Source organism: Arvicanthis niloticus, chromosome 18 (genome assembly GCF_011762505.2).
Source record: "Arvicanthis niloticus isolate mArvNil1 chromosome 18, mArvNil1.pat.X, whole genome shotgun sequence".
Lineage (NCBI taxonomy): Eukaryota > Metazoa > Chordata > Mammalia > Rodentia > Muridae > Arvicanthis > Arvicanthis niloticus.
The window spans coordinates 43,245,067-43,264,647 of NC_047675.1; the positions used below are offsets into that span (position 1 = coordinate 43,245,067).

The 19,581-nt window shown below is 50.9% G+C and overlaps 1 protein-coding gene across 2 annotated transcripts in view; it reads left to right on the forward strand.

The window, feature by feature from the left end:
* The window catches only part of Cmip (c-Maf inducing protein), a 200,999-nt gene that overhangs the window by 125,089 nt on the left and 56,329 nt on the right, over window positions 1-19,581 (forward strand). For both annotated transcript variants that reach the window (XM_034522505.2, XM_076915941.1), the window contains exon 3: window positions 4,759-4,809. In XM_034522505.2, coding sequence (XP_034378396.1) covers window positions 4,759-4,809 — 51 coding nt within the window. The remainder of the gene's footprint in view (window positions 1-4,758; window positions 4,810-19,581) is intronic.

A 19,581-nucleotide genomic window follows, 5' to 3' on the forward strand; every position in this document is an offset into this window, starting at 1 on the left:
TTCTGGGTGTTTTGCAGTGAGTGTGGGCGCTGCAGCTACCAGCCCCTGAGGTGACGTGAGTTTGGGTTTAATTGATGCTATTGATTGGAAACTGTGCTTTCTCTGTCCTGAGCCACACTGAGTGCCAGGGCTCTCTCTGCTCTTTCTGTGTTTTCTAGCCCTCCCATCATCCCCCTCTGTCTCTGTCCATCTCCCTCCCTCCCTCCCTCCCTCGATTTTACTGTTTGCTTCTTTAATGTCTCCTTAGGCTCAGAGCATCCGTCTTCCGTTTTCCTATTTAACACACCTCTGGATTCCTCCTCCGATCCTAGAGTCCTCTCAGTTTGCATTCTGGCTTACTTAGATCGATAAACTGTCTTACTGGAAGTCCAGCCCCTGCAGGGGACCTGACTTAGAGGTTCCAGAAAGGCTAAGTGAACCTTTCCTACAGCATGCCTCTTAAGTTGCAGAGTGTAAGCCTCCTGTTGGTGCAGTGGACAAGGTGCCAGTGTCCAGCATTGGGGGCCAGTCAGTGTTCCTGCACTTTATGTGTTTTCAGTGTGAGCACACGTTAGAGGCCCAGGCAACAACAGAGGCCTGCTAATCTTGTTTTTCCCTTACCATCCTCTCGTGTGAGGAGAGCAGCTTCTAAGCACCTACACTGTGTGTGCCCTATTTGAGTCACCTTGCTGGTGGCTTCTGGTTAAGTGCTAACTAAGCACTAAGGAAGATGCAGTACTAATATCCTGGAGGCAGAAGGTCTATCTACCCTTAAGGAAGAGCAAACGGAGCTCAGGGTGGCTTAAATAAGGGGAGAAAGTGGGCCCTCCCTCCTGACAGTGCCTTCCCCCACCTCCCCCATCTCCCATCCTCACTTCTCATTACCGGGTCTCAAAAGCTCATAGGAGATGGACAACTGTTCACCCCACATGTAAGGGGTAAGCTGATAGGGACAGGATGGGTTCCCTTCTTACTAGAAGAGAGTGGAGGAGAGAGAGAGACAGGGAGAGAGCAGAGAGCAAGTGAGCTTTCCCGGCTGCTGTTTGCTGGTTTTCCTGGAGATTGGGCCAGGAAGCTGAACTTGGTTGGGAACAGTCCCTGCAGGCTCCAGGCTGTTTTTCTCACCTCTCGGACAACGCAACAATAATCTAGAACTTGGCAGCCTCTGCTGAGGAAGTTAAGCAGGCTCGCCTGGAGCCAGCCCTGTGGGAAGGTTATCGCCAGGCTCAGGCAGAGAGCCACCAAGAGCCAGCCTGGGGCCATGGGGGCAAGGTAGGCTGTGCATTCCTTCTAGGGTTTCAGGGGATTCTCCTCCTAGTCACCCTCCGGCCACTCACTGTACCTAGTGTCCCTGGGATCTGGCTTGTCCCGCTCCTTTCTGCTGTCACTCTGGCTGCAAGGGAACTTCACAGACAAGCTCTCCTTCTGGCTGCAGTACAGCCAGGCAACTTGTCATCTGCCAGAAGCCACCTGGGGAGGCCTGAACTGGGAATCAAGAGTGACATCTGGCATCCTCTGCTGAGGGGGATATCACCTTTGTCACACACCGCCTGGCCCACCTTGCTTTCTATGCTGGCCAACCAGTGCCATGTTTTTCATTGACTGTCAAGGGAAGAGCAGCCCCATAGGAGCCAGGTACATGGCTTACCTGCTCCCTAGGGGGTACTGGGGCAAGCAGGCTAGGAGGGAGATGGGCCTGGGGTGTGATCCAAGTCTGATGTGCTAGCCCACTGCCCAGAGCAGTGGGAGGAAGCTTCTGGGTCTCCTTTCTTCACCTGTAACCAGACAGCAGTATTATCGCCTTGGTTTCTATGGAGTCACAAGTGTGGTACACAGGTGTCCGGGAACATAGCACCATGCATGCTTCTGAAGACATGTTCATGCACGTTTGTCTCAGCAAAAGCATGACAGTCAAGGGATTGTACTGAAGGGATGGTTCTGACGTTCCATGGAATGGGTACATGGATACTTTACTTACTGTGAATTAGTCCTAAGATGTTCCTCCCTTCCTCTTTTCTTTCCTCTCCTATGCCTGAGCATCAATCCATCTGAACGAACCTGTCTGCTTAAACAATTATCTGTCAACATACATACCTCATCCATCCATGTGCATGCACACCTACCCATCCACCCATGTGCATGCACACCTACCCATCCACCCATGTGCATGCACACCTACCCATCCATCCATGTGCATGCACACCTACCCATCCATCCACGTGCATACACACCTACCCATCCATCTACGTGCATGCACACCTACCCATCCATCCACGTGCATACACACCTACCCATCCATCCATGTGCATGCACACCTACCCATCCATCCACGTGCATGCACACCTACCCATCCAACCACGTACATATACACCTACCCATCCATCCATGTGTGTACACATCTATCCATCCGTCCATCTCCATACCCACCCACCCATCCATCCACCTACCTACTTTGCCATCTGTCTACTTACCTACTTCATCTATTAGTCTACACACTCACCTCCTTGTCCACACATCTACGCATCCATCCATCTGCACGCACACCTACCCATTCACCCACTTAACACTCTGTGCCCCTATCCATCCTTCCATCCACATAGACATGTAACTGTTTGACCACTTACCCCTCCATGCATCTGTGTATCCATTTATCCACTCTTCTTACCCTCTGTTCACTTGCTCATGTATCCGTCTACCTACCCACTCCCTCATCCACCTGTATACTTACCCATCCATCCCCACCTGTGTATCCACCCAACCATCCACCTGTCCATTGTTCCAGCCATCCCCTGCTTACCCCCCACGTACCCATCCATGCCTCCTTGCCCTATATTCATGAACGCATGCGTCCACTTAGTCCTGTCTCATTTATTCATCATGCCAGCCAGTCTTCCGTTGCTCTGGGTTTCACAAACACTGTGATGCTCACATACAGGTAGTTTACAATCTCACAGATCTGTAGCCTGCAGGAAGAAGGACAACAACTGAACAGGACAGAGTCACAGTAGATGACGGGCAGAGGAAAGCCAGCCTTGAGACAACCATTCTGAAGTGGCATTCTGGCTGTGACCCCGGGTGGCTAGGAGTTGTGCAGGCACCAGAGGGAGCAGGTGAAGGTGGAGAGTACCCAGTGCAGTGTTAGGCCATGCTAGAATCAGACAGAATAGGCAAGCTAGGATCTCCTGCACCAAGGAAGCAACCCCAGTCCTGTGTAGCTCAAAACAGCTAAGGATTCCTAATAGTTCACACTGCTCAGTTTCCTGAGTCTGCTGGGCCTCTCCTCTGGATACACATCATCTGAGATATTTCTGCTGTGCCTGCATGGGACAGGGCTAAATCATGCACTGACTCTTAAAAGCAAAGCTTCTGCCCACAAGTGAAGTGTCTCTTTTATGCCACATCAGTTCATGCTCATTGGCTAAATCACCAAGCTGTGTGTGGTCGTACTGTGCAGTGGAAGGAGCTGGGCTGGGAATGAGGTTGCTGGCAACGTTGAGACAGGTAGGCCCCAGGTTATTATCAGGAAGGTGGTAGTAGAGCCCAGGGTAGGCTGGGCTTGACTATCATCCCACGATCAGTTGGATCTTCTGAAGTTGCCTGCTGGGATCAGAAGTGCCACATGTCAGTGACAGGGTGTAGCCAGGGCTTTGCTCCCGAGGAAAGAGTCTGTCTCCTTTCTTAGATTCTGGATGCTCCTTGGAGACTATGGTCTCAACCGTCTCCGTGCTCCAGTCCGATGGGCCCTCCTGCCTACCTCCTACGTGGACTATGTGATCCCACTAGGCCACCTAGATAGTTCAAGGTGATCTTGTCATCACAAGAGCCTTGATGGGACCTTTTGCAGAGTCCCTTTACCACCATAGGTGTTTGGCCTATGCGTGTCTTTGGAGCCCCCCCCCCTCCCATCACTCTTTCCCAGTACTGTGATATGTTAAAAGCATAGACAAGGCTGTAGATCAGGACTGTGCTGGAGCTGGCCCAGCCTGCTTCACACTTACTCATGAGAGCCATGCATCTCTTCAACTGAGCTAACTGTAGAGATTATTTACACCAGAGACAACAACACATGCCAAGGCTGGGGCTGTTTTACTCCAGGGAGCCTTTTTTTTTTTTTTTTTTTTTGAACATCTGCAAGGTATTTGTACCATCCACTGTTGCAAACCCCATGGCTCAGTGTCATGAGATCAGATACTGGGTCAGTGCTGACCAGAGCCACAGACTGTCAGGGGAGTGCTTCTCTTCACAGGCCTCTGAAGGCCTTGTCTCCTGGGTGACTGGCTCACATCTAGGCTGTGATCAAGGCCAGTACTTGAGCCTGGGTCTTTCTGAGACTGAGCTCTGGTAGATACAGGCAAGGAATTGGAAGCTTGTTATAGGGATCATTGAGGGAACCCCAGATGTGACAGGATTCCTGAGCAGTCCAGACAGAACAGAGGCACTAGTTCTGTCTAAGAACTAAGAGGCCACTTAACTATATCACCTTTGGTCAATTCCCACAATCCATCCATGGTCATTCAGTATGCATAACCACAGGGAAAGTACTCCAATCAGCAGGGTGGGGGCTCTTATACCCAGCAAAACTATCCCACACCAACAGCCATGTCTTCTGTGCTGATTTTGCTCTTGATGGTCAGTGCATAATTTTCTAGGAGGCCAGCCAAGGGAGGGCCTCAGGGCAGAAGCCAGTGGCTAGGGACTCACTCATGTGAAGGCCAGTAAGATGGTCTGAGATATTCCAGAAAATGATGACCTGCCATTTTCCTGTTCTTATTGTTACAGGCTGCCAACAGCTACCTGCGAGATCAGTGGTTCCATTCTCTGCAGTGGAAGGTAAGTCAGGCCCCTACTGCTGGTTTGTAGTGTTTGCATGGGGCTTAGAGAGTAATGGCTGAGAGCCAAGCAGGACACAGGCCTGAAGGTGGGGACTGCTACCTCTTGAGTGGCTCAGTGAGGGTCCTGCTCTTGCTGGAAGCTTCTGTCCTCTCCCAAAGGGCTGTGCCTTATGATAGGAGCAGGTCCCTGGTAGGTGGCTGTGCAGCGTGGAACCATTCAGCTGTTCCCTTGCTTCCAGGAAGCTCCTAGACCTGCTTCCATCAGAGGGAGGACAAAGCTGGGGTTTCAGGGAGGTTGGACTCCAGGTTCCAGAAAAATTCCTTGAACAAGAAGCTTTGAAAGCTGCACAATACTTAGCAGGGGTTGAAAATACTGCCTGTGTTCACCAGCCTTGCTTCCTTTTGGCGGACTTGCTCTCCGACCTCACTCCTGTTAGCACTCCTTACAGAAGTGTCGAGCTTCTGGCATGTGAAGAGAGCAGACTTCTGCTCTGATTTCTTAGGCCTGGGCCAGCTCTGCTGAAGAACTTCTCTTGTGTTCAGTGGCCCAGGTGATGATGATGTCACAGGGCATGGTCATTCTTTCTTTATGTCCCTGGTGCCCTGAGTCATTACAATGAGACTGCATTTATTGAGCTCCTACTGTATACTGCCAGCTGGGCAAGACTTCTGTCCATTTCCTCCATGAAGTTCATTCACGTCTGCATTAGGCCCACTCTGAGAAAGGTGAGGTTCAGTCCCTGGCTGTGAGAGCTCATTCCTCAGCTGTGAGGATCAAAGAGGGTTTAGGGGTCCTGATTCACCTTTTGAGGTGAATGAACTCCAGGCACATCTGCGTGGCCATGCTCATGACGTTTTAAGAGGTAACCAAGATAGAGGCATCAAATGGGGTTTGAAGCTGAGCTTGGTGGCACATGCAGGATTTCTAGCACTTAACGAGTCTGAGGCAGGAGGATTGCTACCAGTTTACAAGGCTTACAAGGAAGTGAAGTTTCCAGAGACTTGGGTAGAAAGATGATTTCGGAGTTCTAGACTAGGATTACATGTGGGGGTTCATAAAATTAACCCAGAGCTAGCCCAGGATATCCTTGGGTTTCCAGCAGTTCTGATCTCTATTCTGATGGCATCTCGTGTCTTTATAATCACTAAATTCAGTCAGTGAAAACTGTCTTTAAAAGCACCTGGGAAACCTAAACCAGAGGTATCAAAGGATGGCAGTGGCCTCCTCAGGCGTTGTCCCTTCCTCCAGGGTGAGCTTCCAGAATGGTGACCTTCATTCCCACCATACAAGCTTGTGTGAGTGAGATGTTAGTGTCCTTCCCCTGGGGCACTTGGCCCCCTGATGATTTGGGTATGTAGCCACCAGGTGGCAGTGGTCTCTCGCTGCAGCAACTTGATTTAGTTATGGCCCTTGGAGATTTAGATGTGAGAGTTAAGATCTCCCATCCGTCCCTGCAAAAGGACAAAGAATCATAAGATGTTTGGGGGGAATCCTCCAGCTAGCAGTGTCAGCAGAAAATCTTGAATTCGAATCCTTACTTTTTCTTGTCCTGATCCAGACAGATCTGGGTGTTCATTCATTTGACTGAATACAGTTACTGAAGTCTGTAGTGTGCAAGGCCTGGTTTAAATACTTCTGTTTGCTGTCCTTTAACCAGTATGGGCACCAGAGCTAAGAGGGGCCGAACAGTTTGCCCAGAAATGTAGAGCAACTTCAGGCTAGACCTGTGGGTCCATCCTGTCTCCTCTGTCTAACTGCCTGAGATTTGGACTCAGCAGCCCATTCTGGATAGGGTCCTCTCTCTGCTTCTCTGAGACAGTCACTCTGTTTGTTTGTTTGTTTGTTTGTTTGTTTGTTTGTTTGTTTGTTTTATGAGACAGGGTCTCACTATGTAGCTCTGGATGGCCTGGAACTCTCTCTCTGTAGACCAGCCTGGCCTCAAACTCACAGTGATCCTCCTGCCTCTGCCTCCCAAGTGCTGGGATTAATAAAGGCGTGTGCCGCCGCCTGGGGCTGAGACAGCCGCTCTTACTCTCCACAGGTGAAGGCAGCCACTGTGGATCTGTTTTATTGACTTGCTTCTATTTTCCATTTTCATTTTTAACAGAAAAAAAAAAAAGTTGACAGCAGAATGTTAGAATGTAGGACATTCAGCAACCCCAGAACCACAGTTTGGATTTGTGAGTTTTCTGCATGCAGCCTACAACAGGAAGTATATATAGCGTGTGCTCTTTTTGCAGTGTGACGCACGCCTCTTGGATACCGTGTCTCCTGGTTTGCCTGGACTTGCCCAGGGCAGGGTCTTTCCTCAGGAGGGCAAAGTTGGATTTTAAAAAAACTTAGCTGTCACCCACAGCATGTGACCCTCAGAATGGCCAGGGTCCTCTGCCAAAGGATGCCACTGAGTCCACTTCAGGCTGTCTTGAGGAGCACAGCCGGGTGTGACTGAAGGCCCCTTGTAGGATTCTTGTCATTTTTAAAGTCAGGGAGTTTCTTCTGGAGTTTCCTTGTGTGCTCCCCTCCGCCCCACCTCGCTGCCATCTTTGCCTTCTTGGCTGCGGGGTTCCCTCACCACCGTTTTCTCCGCCTGAATAGATTCTCTTGAGCCAGCAATTGCTCTGAGGAGACAGGAGGCTGGCATAGCAAGGCCATGCACTCGTAGTTTTTTCTGTCTCCCTTCTCTTTCCCTCTCTCCCTGGAAAGAGCTCTGCTCTTGCCCACAGCAGCCTTGGTCAGGGGAGTCCAGAGATGCTCGTGATTCCATGACGGGATGGAGGACCAGTACCGTCTATACTAGGAGAGGGATGGGAAAGAGATGTTCTGCCCTACTTGAATTCCCCGGGGGCCCAGCCTGCAGTCCCAAGAGCTCCCTGGGGAAGCTGTCTGTTTGGTTTAGGCAGTAGGCCCTTGAGGCCAGTTCCCTTGGGTGTGGAGCATAAACAGTCATACAGAGTTAATGAGGCCTCAGTTCTGACTCAGATGATCCTCTTTGCCTCATGCCCAGGCCCTCAGAGGCCAAGGGTCTGCAGAGATAGCCTATGAGTGCGTGAGGCTTCAAGGGAACAGCCTGTCACATGTATAATAAGGCCGCCATGGTCCATTCTGTATATAGGGAGACAGGCCCTTCTGTGTGTGAAAGACTCTGAGGGGGACAAGTCTGAGAGGGTAGATCCTTCTGTGTACAAAGCTCTGAAGAGGCAGGCCTGTTGTGTTGTGTTCTACAACGCCATAAAAGGAAAGGCGTAGCTCGCGTTCAAGGCCAAAAAAGAGAATGACCCATCCAAATTTATGTTACCGTGAAGGGGCAGGTTCATTGTGGGCCCTAAGCCATGTGTGGAACAAAGCTATGAAGGGACAGCCTAGGTTGTGTGACACTGACCGTGTTCCAAGCTGCGAGTGCATAATGTGTGATTATGGGAGAAACTGGCCTGATTTTTCTCTCTGGGCTCTGGAGACCGAGAGGCTTCAATGTACTTAGCCATGAGAGGCAAGCCTGCCTGGACACCTCAAGAAGTAGCTAAGGCGGGGGTGCGGTGGGGTGGGGAGGGGTGGTGGGGAAGGGGAATGATGGTGAGCCCCTAGCCGGGTCTGTTGCGCTCCCCTAAATAACTGGGACCTGAGGCTCAGCCTTTGCTTCCTGGTGCGGTTGGAGGCCACTGTACAGAAGTCGTAAAATCCACAGTGATTGCATTCTCCAGGGAAAGTGGGTCATTGAAAACACAACAGGCCCCAGGGGACGGGACAGGCAGGGTGTGACAGAGGCTGGCCAGCCACGAGTGCATTTGGACAGACCTGGCCACAGCTGCTTACTTCTTTCTCCCTGGCAGGCTTTCCCGTGTCCCTGGAAGGCGGTGTGGCCTCACACCACCCGTCTTCAGACCACTGTCCCTCCTCTGTGCTTTGGAAGAGGATAAAACAGAAAACGAACTACGGAGTATGAGGGGGGGCATTGTATTCATGTGTTGGTGGCGGAGAGTGACTTGACACCTCAGTTTTCTTCTCTGTGAAATGGGATGGCAGTAGCCCCTCGCCTACTGTGCTTTGTGAAGCTCGTAGAGCCTATCGTTTCTGAGAGAAGTGGAGGGGGTCCTGGTAGGTGCCAGTTTCCCACCACCCTAAAGTTCTCTTCTGGCCTCAGCTGTGTGTCCTGTCAGACCAGGGAATCCTTACAAAGAGGATTCTCCTGCCAGTGTTACCATAGAGTGTCTCCCAGGCTCACGAGTACCTTATGTGCATGTTTTACACACATTTCTTGCCTTGAACCTCAGGAGAGTTTTTTGAAGCCTTTGTCACTCATGCCTAATAGACGAGGGGGCCAGAGCCCAAGAGAACAATACATTGCCAAGGACAAGTGACTTCTTAGAAGTACACTAGGCAGTTGGCGTGTTGTGAGGATCGACCCATGATGTGTACGGACAGTCACTGTCAGGGTCCCTGCACAACCTCTTTGCCGCTCGTACTGTCAGGAGTACAGGAGTTTTATCCTACCTTCTCCACAGGGAGGGGCCTGGCCTGTGCCAGAATTACTGGAGGACCAGGTCAGAATGACAGAGGCGCCAAGTTGACCCCCCTCTCCCATCCCAGCACCTCTTGCTGAAGGCCAGAGCACTCCGGGCTCCGGATTACAGGATGCTCCAGTGACTCTGTCACCTTGGCTCTGTCTCTCTGGTCAGGAAGTCACACTTTCAAGGGCCTCCAGGGCCCCTCCCAGATCCTGTGCTGTGGTTCAGTCTCTTCTTTCCACTCTGATCTGTAGAACCTCTCCTGGCGTATCCAGGTAGACACATCCCCAGTCACAGAGCGCACCGTGCACTCACTCGGCACTGAGTGTGGATACATCACAGCTCCAAGGAAGGGGCTGCTTCTCCCGGGTTCCTCTTTCAGGTGTGGACAGTGGGGCTGAGAAGTCACACCTGAGTTCATCCACTCACCTAGCCTTTGAACAAAGGCCTGACTTGACTCCAGAACCCAACATTCCGTTGTTCCCACCGTGTATTCTCTTTGAGGGAATCCAGGTTCCTCCTCTGACTAGCACTTGGGCTCCAGCCTTTTTGTTCTCTCAGCATTAATTCCCTGGCAGAAATTCTAGTTGTTTGGGGGCCCATTGTTTCAATAGTCTGATGGCCAGAGGGAGAGGGCCCGAGGGTATCTCCTGCCCTCCCCAGACTGTTAGCTTTCACAGATCCTGGTCCAAGTCCTCAGTCCTGCGTGCCTATAACACACACGGGAGAGAGCTTTGCATCTTTTGAAGCCTGGAAGGACTCACAGATGGGGTGAAGGTGGGCTAGTTACCTGTCCTTGGCTGCCTGCTGGGATAGCCACAGTCATACCTGACTCTTACAGCTGCCCAGATATACCACACCACTCTTTTATTTATTTGACGCCTGGACCTGGCCTGGCTCCTCGCTTCCCAGTCTCTGGCTCAGCACTCTTGCAGGGCAGGACCTTGGTCCTGTATACCTGTATACCTGCCCTGCCCATGCAGGTTAGCTCTGCATTCAGCCCCGGAAGGATCAGAGCGACTCTTGAAGCATTGTAAACGTTGAGCTGTCCCCACCCTGCAAGAGGCCGCCCTACTCCAGCACCCCAGCAAGGCATTGTGATGACCCAGAGAACAAAGGTGGCAGACTCTGGGGACCCAAGTGTGGAGGCCTTTGGTGGCCCAGGCTCCCAGTCTCCAGTGTCTTCGAACCTCAGTGCGGCCCCTCGGAGAGTCACTGGGGTCCCTGTAACTAACAACAAGGGGAGCCCCTGGGATTGAAACTAACAAATGGCTGAGGCTTGGTGGCCTTGGGGATGAGAGTCACACTCTCAGGCTTCCTTTGTGGTAGAGGAAAGAAAACAATTATTAGTCATCTTCTGATCTTGGGAGACTTGATGGGACCATGTCATGGAACCTCAAGTTTTAATGAGGCCCATCTCAAAGGATGAGCTGAAGGACCACAGGGGTTGGTTGAGTGTCTTTCTGCTGGACACTGGCAGGGCTGGCATGCAAACCAGGACAGGTGGCCTCTGAGTTAGCTCTGACCCATCCCTCCAGCTTCTTCCTTCCAAGCTATAGACACCGAAGGGCATGGAGGTGAGGGTCAGGACCCTCACCCCAAACCTACAGTCTCTCCACTTCCCCACGAGATACTTTGCCCTCTTCTTCCCACCTTCCCTCCTTCTCAGCTTCTCCTTTTTTTCTCTTCAGTGCTGGACCACTGAGCTGTATTCCCCATCCCTAGGTAAGCTATTTCAATCCCCCTGCCAAGGCCTCTCCGCTCGCTGAGATACGATGTGATTATGGACCTGGGCCCCACACTTTGCTTGCTACAGGCTCTTCTTGTCCTTTTGATCAGTTTTCTGTTTCTTCAGAGAGAAACATACAGATCAAAAGAGGCGGCCCACCGCCTTCTCCCCAGGTTCCCTGGGGTGTGACCACACGCACTGGATCTCCAATGCCCACACTCCTTCTTGAACTCAGAAGTGTGAATAGACTCGTTTGTGCCTTGGGCTCGAACGCTGAAAATTAGGTTTGTGAGACTTAGATGTGTTCTTCATGTAGTGACGCTGTATTCTGCCAGCGCTGGGTGGTGTGTTTGTTCTGCTCTGTGTGTGTGTCTCGGTTTTTTAATCCAGCCGGGTACAGACAAGACCATCGGGAACACCCTGCCGTCTGTACCCACATTCCCTTTGTGGGTGTGTGGGAGTTAAATCACAAGGCTGTGGGACACACTTACGGTCACCTTGAGCAAGAGCTGACCACTCTTTTTCGGGAATGCTTGTAAATATCCCCACTTCTGAGGTGGGAATGAATGCCCTAGGACAGGGGTACTAAAAAGGGCATTTCCTGTTTGTTTGTTTGTTTGTTTGTAAATACTGAAAAGGAAAAGGGACATCACAAGAATGCCCACTTGCTATGAACCTGTTCACACTTCTTATGGTCTTAAAAGACTGAACATGTAACAAAGCACACATGCCCTAACGGTCACATGGAACAAAGCATACATGCTCTCACTGCCGAGTGTGCAGGGTTAGTTGACTGTCATCTTCACCAGACTCAGAGAAAATTTTGGTAGAGGGGAGAGAAAGATTGTCCACATGTTATAAATAGCATGCATGTAAGTGTGATAGGGGTGCCGTACCCACACAATTTCAGCAATAGAGTTGTTTAAACTAGACCTACATAATGGTACCAGCTGTCATAACAGTGTGGACAGAAGAAATCCTACTGCATTTGATAAGTAGCCACTGAAACAGTGACAATCGATGTCATTCAGGGATGAGCTACCCGATGGATCATACAGTCCCCGATGGTCATCCTGAGCACATCGCCATAAGACCAATACTAAGTGGACTCAGTAGGTTCTATTATATGTATATAAAGTTTATCCTTGTAATAGGTTATGCATGTGTGTGTAGCAATAGTAACTAAGGAAGAAGTTATAGTTTGAGGAGTAAGGGTGGGCATGGGAGGAGTTGGCGGGAGGTGGGGTGGGGTGATGCAGATCCATAACTCGTGTATGAAAACCAAATTAATCGAAAACCAAATTATTCAAAAACCAAATTACAGAAAGCACAGGTCTACGGCCGTCCTTTAAAACCACGGAAAAGTGTAAGAGTGGAAAAGCATGTCTCCCTTCTCAAGCCTGCCTTCCTGGTGGCTGTCCCTGCCGGTGGCCTAACAGGCTGCTCTGACCGTTTCTCCTTTTAAAACACCTCAGGATTCTCCTCCATTCACCTTTCAGGTCTTTGTTCCTCTTAGATATGGTGGGGTGTCTGTACATGGGGGGGAGAGGTCCACCATATCCCTTGCTTCAGCCCTTCCAAAGGGCACCAGCTGGCCCCGAGCTCTGTGTCTCTGTGATGTGGCTTGTGTTCTGCCAAGTTCCAGACCACCCAGTTCCAGGGTCCATCCGTACGCCCTTGCTTGATGCCCTCAAGCTGTTTTTTGTGTATCCAGAGACCGTTATTAAGTCAAGGGAGCACAAGGTAAGTGCAAACCCTGGCACCACAACAGCTGATTGGTTAAGGAGATATTCCTGACAGGCTAGTGGCATATACAACATGGACACACCGCATCCGACCGGAAGCCAGAGCGGGCTGTTACTAGCCTTCGTTATACTGCTTGAAACAGTGCCGAAATGATAAACTTCTGGGCAATGTAATTCTGGAACTTTCCATTTAATATTTATACCAGAGTGTTAAGGGGAGGGGATTGGTTGCCAGCTGATGGGCTTTTTGGAAGTGAGTGATTCCTGGGGCAATCCTAAGTGGATCGATACTTTGACAGACCCAAACAAGATTTAATAACATTACTGAGAATTGATTATTGATGGACACTTTAGGCGTTGGGGACCTCCCTGGAGGAAGTAAGTCCCTAGAGGTATCCCTTCGAAAGACATATTTTACCCCTAGCCTTGTTCTCTGTCCTTCTCTTTGTTTCTTGGCTGCAGTGAGTTGAGAGCCCTCCTCAGCCTACAGCATACTTACCCGTCCGTCACTCTGTCCTTCCTCAAGCCCAGAAACAATGGAGTCTGACAGGTCTGAACAGCAACCTTTGAAGCTGTGAGCCAAACAAGAACTTCCTTCTTGGAGTTGTTTCTCTCAGGCATTTGTCCAGTGGGAAGGCTACTGGTCGGCCCTGTGGAGCCCGTGTATCAGGGATCGAACCACAGGTGAACAGGGGCAGGCTGGTTCAGCTCAAAGCGGCCAGATGGGGCTTCAGATCTTCAAATTCACTGCCATCCATATTAGGCAACAGGGTTCCCAAAAGGACCGAGAAAGAGGATTTGAGTTGTCTCCAAACAGCACAAGGGGCTCTGCTAACCAGTCCTCACCCTAGGGAACTGGCCTCCCTATTCCACAGAGCAAACATCTGGAACCCACACTAGAGACAGTGACCTACCCCAAGCAGCAAGGCTAGAGAGTGGGGGAGAGGAGGGGAAGATGGGTAGGAAAGAGGGCCCTCAGGAGACCCCCTCCTCTTTTTTCTTAGTCAGATATGGTGGCACATGCTCGTTACCGCAGCACTGACAGGGCAAAGAAGATAGATTCCTGGAGCTCACTAATTATCCAGCCTCACCTGATCAGCATCCTAATGAGAGAACTTGTTTAGAATAGAAGAAAGGGGGGGGGCGGGGGAAGGAGAGACAGAGACAGAGACAGAGGCAATGTAGAGAGAATATATCCAGGTGTTAGCTTCTGAGCTTCCATGCACGCACATGCGCCACACACACATGTATTTGATAGAAGACGGAAGAGCTGAGTCTTTATCATGTTCTTGGGGCACTAAGACTGTCCTCCTAAAGACCTGGTGTTGAGCGCTGAGATCCCTCACTTCCCTGTTGATGTGAAGGCCTGTCTGCACCTCTGGCACAGCACAGTGGGCTCTCCCAGCCTGGGTCTCTGGAGCAGCATGGTGGCTCTCCCAGCCTGGGCCTCTGGAGCAGCATGGTGGCTCTCCCAGCCTGGGCCTCTGGAGCAGCACGGTGGCTCTCCCAGCATTGTGGAAAGAAGTGACATCTGTGGGTTGTTTTTTTCCTTCCAAGCAAGGAGGGGACTGGAGCTTCCATGTGTCATGAGCACACGCTTTGATGGGGACCGATGGATGAGTCACTAAGCCGCACAGGGAGGGTTTTCACGTACATGGTTTGTGGGTAAGCCCTCTTTCTGCCCTTTAAAGCGGAATTCTATTTGATTTTTTTTTACCCCCTCCTTCTTGTGGATGAGTTTTCCAGACATAACCGGGAGGCAGCGTCGTCATTTGGCATGACCTCTGTCTCCCAGGAGGCTGTGGTGGGCAGCAGGGTGCTGTCATGCTTTCAGGGTGGCATGGTGATTGAGTAGCCACTGGAAGAGAGGACGGTGGCCCACAGTTCTGGGTTGGTCCTCAGTGTTTCCTGCTGCCCACTGGCTTGGCTCAACAGGACACTTAAAAGGGGAGCCACATCCATCCACACAGGAATTCATCCTAACTCTTCCAGAGGTGATCAGACTTGCCCAGTGGGGTGCTGGCGCAGGTCTGGAGAAGGAAGGGCTTGGGGAAAAGCTAATTTGGCCAGAGTTGATGTCAGAAGCCCGAGGCCCTTGTGACAGCAGGTGCTTTGAGTTTACAGGGTGGCCCTATAGCATGTACCGAGACCCATAGACGAGCAGAGATACTCGCAGGGACACAAGTCAGCTCCTAACCGAGCTGCTCTGTGGTAGTAGGGTTGTGTCAGGTCAATGTGTTGTTCTTGGAGTGGTAGAAAAACCAGTGCAGATCTACCAACGCTTGTGTCGGACTCTTTGCAGGGGACTGTATCTGTCTTTAGATGAGATAGGTTTCCAGGACCATGATAATAAAAGATACCCAGAATGTCAGGGTCTCTTCACACTGGCCAAGATGGCAGCAGGCATCCGTAGCTGCTGCCTTACAAGGCTCTTGTCAGAGTCTGAGTCCCTTGTCAGAGTCTGAGTCCCCTCTGCAAGCAAGCAGGTAGGGCAAGCAACAGGAACTGACTGGTTAAGAGTAGTTCCCAGCAGGTGTATGACAGGACACTAATAGCTGACACAGGATCCCAGATCGTCTCAGTGTCCCCTGAGCGTAATGGCTCAGTAGTGTGAAGAGAATGAGAAGTGACACCCATAGAGGCAGTTAGCCCAGCCCACCTGCCACCCGCTTGTCTGAGAGCACATTCTAACCGGCATGTTGCCAGGACCACCAACCACCCTTATTTCCCCCAGACTAGGATTCTGTCCCCGTTAAAAGATAATGCCCCATTTCCCAGTCCCAACCCCCAACAGCTGTCATTCTACAAGCCGTACCTATAGGGCTGATTATACTGTCAGTACCTTAACACAAGTGGCATCACATTAAGCTTGGCCACAGGTCACTCAGCACAATGTCTTCCAGGTCATGCGCGCTGTAACACACGTCAGCGTGTCTTCCCTTTTGAAGGCTGTGTAATATTCCAGTGTATGTGTGTGCTACAGTTGGTTCCTAAGCTTGTGAATTGGGTTGTTTCCATCTCTTGGCTGTTGTGAACAATGCTACTGTGAAACAGGGGTGTGCAGATAGAAACCTTCAATATACTAACACCCACAAAAGTACCAATGTCTGGACACCACCCATCTACAGTACACCAGGCTAGAAGGGTCTAGCCTAAGCACAGAGTCTCTTAAGCCTTAGGTTGCTTCTGATGTGTACTCAGGATTGAGCATCTTAGTACGGTTGTCAGGGTAGGCGTTAGTACCAGGGAAGCTTGTGGGAAGAAGACTTGATGTGTGGGTGGTTTGACGGTGTCCGCTGTTGTGAAAGGAAGATGCCGGGTAGAGAGTCCTCCCCCGTGGTTCCTCTTTGCCAAGGACCGTACGTCAGCTGTGGCTGACGTCCCTGTCTGAATTCTCCTGGAAGTTTTTCCTGCAGCCTGCCAGGTCCCCAGGTAGTTCTCTCTGACATCACGGATGATGCAGGTGTGCAGGTCGTGGGTGGCTGGGCCCAGCGCCCAGCCTGCTTGAGGCCACACGGGGCTGGTGGGGCTTAGGCACTGTGGCAAGGGCCAAGGCAGGCTTTGGGGTGGTAATGCAGACCTCATGGTCTACTGAGGAATCAGGGAACAGATTGCTAGGATGGATGACTAAGGAAAAGAAAACCCAGCATATTCCAGTGGAGGATGAGTTGAGGGTCTCTCTCACTATGGCCCCTTGGTGAAATGGTAGGGCTAGATAGATCAGCCTGGCTCATGCCGGGTGTGAGGGGCCAGGGTTCCAGGCCAACCCTCACCTGCTGCTCCCCAGGTATGTGGGTTTCCCAAGACCGCCCAGCCAAGTCCAACTGTCCTAGAACAACCAGAATTCACTGTCTCATAGCTCTGGGGCCAGAAGTTCAAAGTCAAGGTGATCAACAGGATCTTGCCCCCTTGGAGGCTTCTGAGCGTATCTTTGACTTTGTCCAGCTTCTAGGGACTGCAGGCAACCCTTGGCTCTTCTTACTTCTGGCTATGCAACTCAGCTTCCTGCCTGTGCCTGTACATGTTGTATGGTGTGTGTGTGTGTTGTATGGTGTGTGTGTGTGTGTATGTGCTTCCATGTGGCATTTTTTTGCAAGGGTACCAGTTCAGAACTCAGCCTAGACCAGCATGACCCTGTTTTCTAATAAGAACAGAGTCAGATGCCCAGAGTTAGAACTGGGATATAACTTCTGGGGAGACACAGTTCATCCCACACTGCCAATAGGGTGTCCCTAGATGAAGGAGTGGTTCCTTCCATCACTCCCTGATGTGTGCCCCAGGTTGGGGGTCTGTCTACCCTACAGCCAGCCATCAGACATGTGAGTTGAATCTTGCTTCTTCTAGGGCTCTGGAGTCTCCAGGGTTTCCTGAAAGCCCTTGGTGTAGACTTCTAGGCCCTACCCAGCTCTGCAAGGCTAAGTCTTCATTTGTCCCAGACTCCCCCATCCCAGGGTTTCCTGTCCGTGGCAGTGGTTGGAAGGATGTGTCTCTGATGTTAATGCTGAGGTCCTCCTACTCCTTGCCCTAAACAAGCTGCCAGCAGCAATCTCATTACTCCAAGCGGCTCAGATACCTCGTACAAACTGTGGAGAAAGCGGAAGGCTCATCCCTGCCTACAAGGAACATGAACTCGGTGGGAAGCACACGCTTCACCTGTGTGATGATCGCTTTGTGCCTGGGATTCAGTACAAGTGGGATGTGGTACCCAGCTGTGAGCCTGACACCTCGGTGGGTCATCCACTCACCAGCCAGACTCATGGTTACCCAGGCAACCAGCTGATGCCCAGAGCCAGTAGAGCAGGACACCCACCTGAGTCCTGCTGTTTCCATGGCAGCGGTAATAGCTACAGGGAGGCTGTCTATGATGGTCACTTAGGAGGCTGAGTGTCTGAGCTCTGTCCTTTTTTTTTAGACAGAGTACCTATCTCCCCAGGAACTGGCTTCTCAGGCACACATCAGCTAGGCTCTCCCAACTGACAGAAAGGGACCACAGACACTGAGGAATGGAAGGCACAGGTTTTAAAAGTTTTATTTATGTGTATGGGCCTTGACTCCATGTATGTCTTTGTTAGGTGCTCACATAAGCCAATAGAAGGCACCAGTAAGCTTGCCTGCAATTGTAGGTATCGGTGATTGTGAGCTGCCATGTAGGTACTAGGAGCTAGGTCCTCTAGAAGAGTATCTCTTAACTGCTGAGCCATTCCTCCAGCCCCAGGTTTACCCTACTTGATGTGAGGTTAGGTTACAGACATGGCTACTCCAGTTCTCTCTGGCTCTCACTATCTACGTGGCTTAATCGCTCAGCCTGTTTTCTCATCTATTAAAGTGGGGTTCACCTTCCCGAGGTACTGTTGAGATTACAGAAGTTAATGTGCAGGCCTGGGGGAGAAAGCTTAGTAGAGCTTGCCTTGCAAGCTTGGAGACCCCAGAACCCATGTGGAAAAGCCAGGCATGGTGGTGCACTCTCGAAATCCCAGCGCTGAGAGGTGGAGACAGGTGGGTTTCTAATTGCTTACCAGCAAGTTGCAGGCCAGTGAGCGACCCTGTCTCAAAAAATGAGATGGAGAACTCCTGAAGAATGAAGAAAGACACCTGAGGCTGACCTCTGATCTCCACTTGTATTCTCACACATATGTGTACCCACAGCAACAGCAACACACACACACAAAAGCACAAAGACGTGCACACACAAGCACACACACACACACACACACACACACACACACACACACAAGCACATAACAGATTAGATGTTTGGCACAGAGCCTGACTGGTATAGAGCCCTCCAAAAAAAAGTGAAGTCGTTCTAGTGGCATTGTTCTAGTTACATTCGTCACAACTGTTATGCACCGAAGCTGCTCCTGTCTAGTGGGCAGCCGTTGTTATCTAATTGATAGCATTGCTGCAGTGCCTCATGTCCCCTCCCTGTCCCCCACACCTGAAGGGGGAAAAAAGCCATGAATAAATTCCTCTACTGGTGAAAGGGCCAGCAGGTGACCATGCAGTGACTGGTGACCAAATCTAGGTCCCCTGAAAGACCCACATGGTTCAATGATGGTCACAGGATGGGGTTGTGGCTATCCAGATGTTAGCAGAGGCAGAGATGGGAACAGCGCAGTGCTTATCTGTGGACAGAAAGCTCAGCAACAGTGGCATGTGAATTCCATCATGAGAAGGAGTAGAGCGTTGGTACCCAGGAGGCTGCCTAGCAACTCTGAGGCTATCGCGCTGAGTGCAAGAAGCCTGGCTCAAAAGACCATGTGTTTGTTGTATGACTCCAGCTTCGTGACTTGTCCAGAAACTGGAAAGAGAGGAGGTGTTGGAGGGGATGGGGCATTGACTGTTGAATTGAATGTCCTCAGTTTCCTTTGGGATGGCAGCTGCACATGGTGTGCCAAGTGCCACAGGATTGTATGCCTGGAGATGATTGGTGGTTCAGTGATGTGTGACTTTCACCTTGGTAATGGGCGTGTCTGTAAAACTAAGACAGCGGGGCTGACTCTCGGGCTTGGAGTCTTCACATAGACAGGGTCACAGGCTATCTCTGTCTTCATGTGCTTTCTGTTGCTATGATTAACACCTTGACCAAAAGTAACTTGGGGAGAAAAGGAATATGTCATCATACAGGTTATAGTTCATCATTGAGTGAAGCCAAAGCAGGAGATAAAGGCAGGAACAGAAGCTTTGTTTATACAGCCCAGATCCATCTGTCTAGGGGGTGGCACCTCCCACAGTGGGCTTGGCCTTACTTCATCACTTAATAATCAATATGCTTCACAGACATGACTTGTCC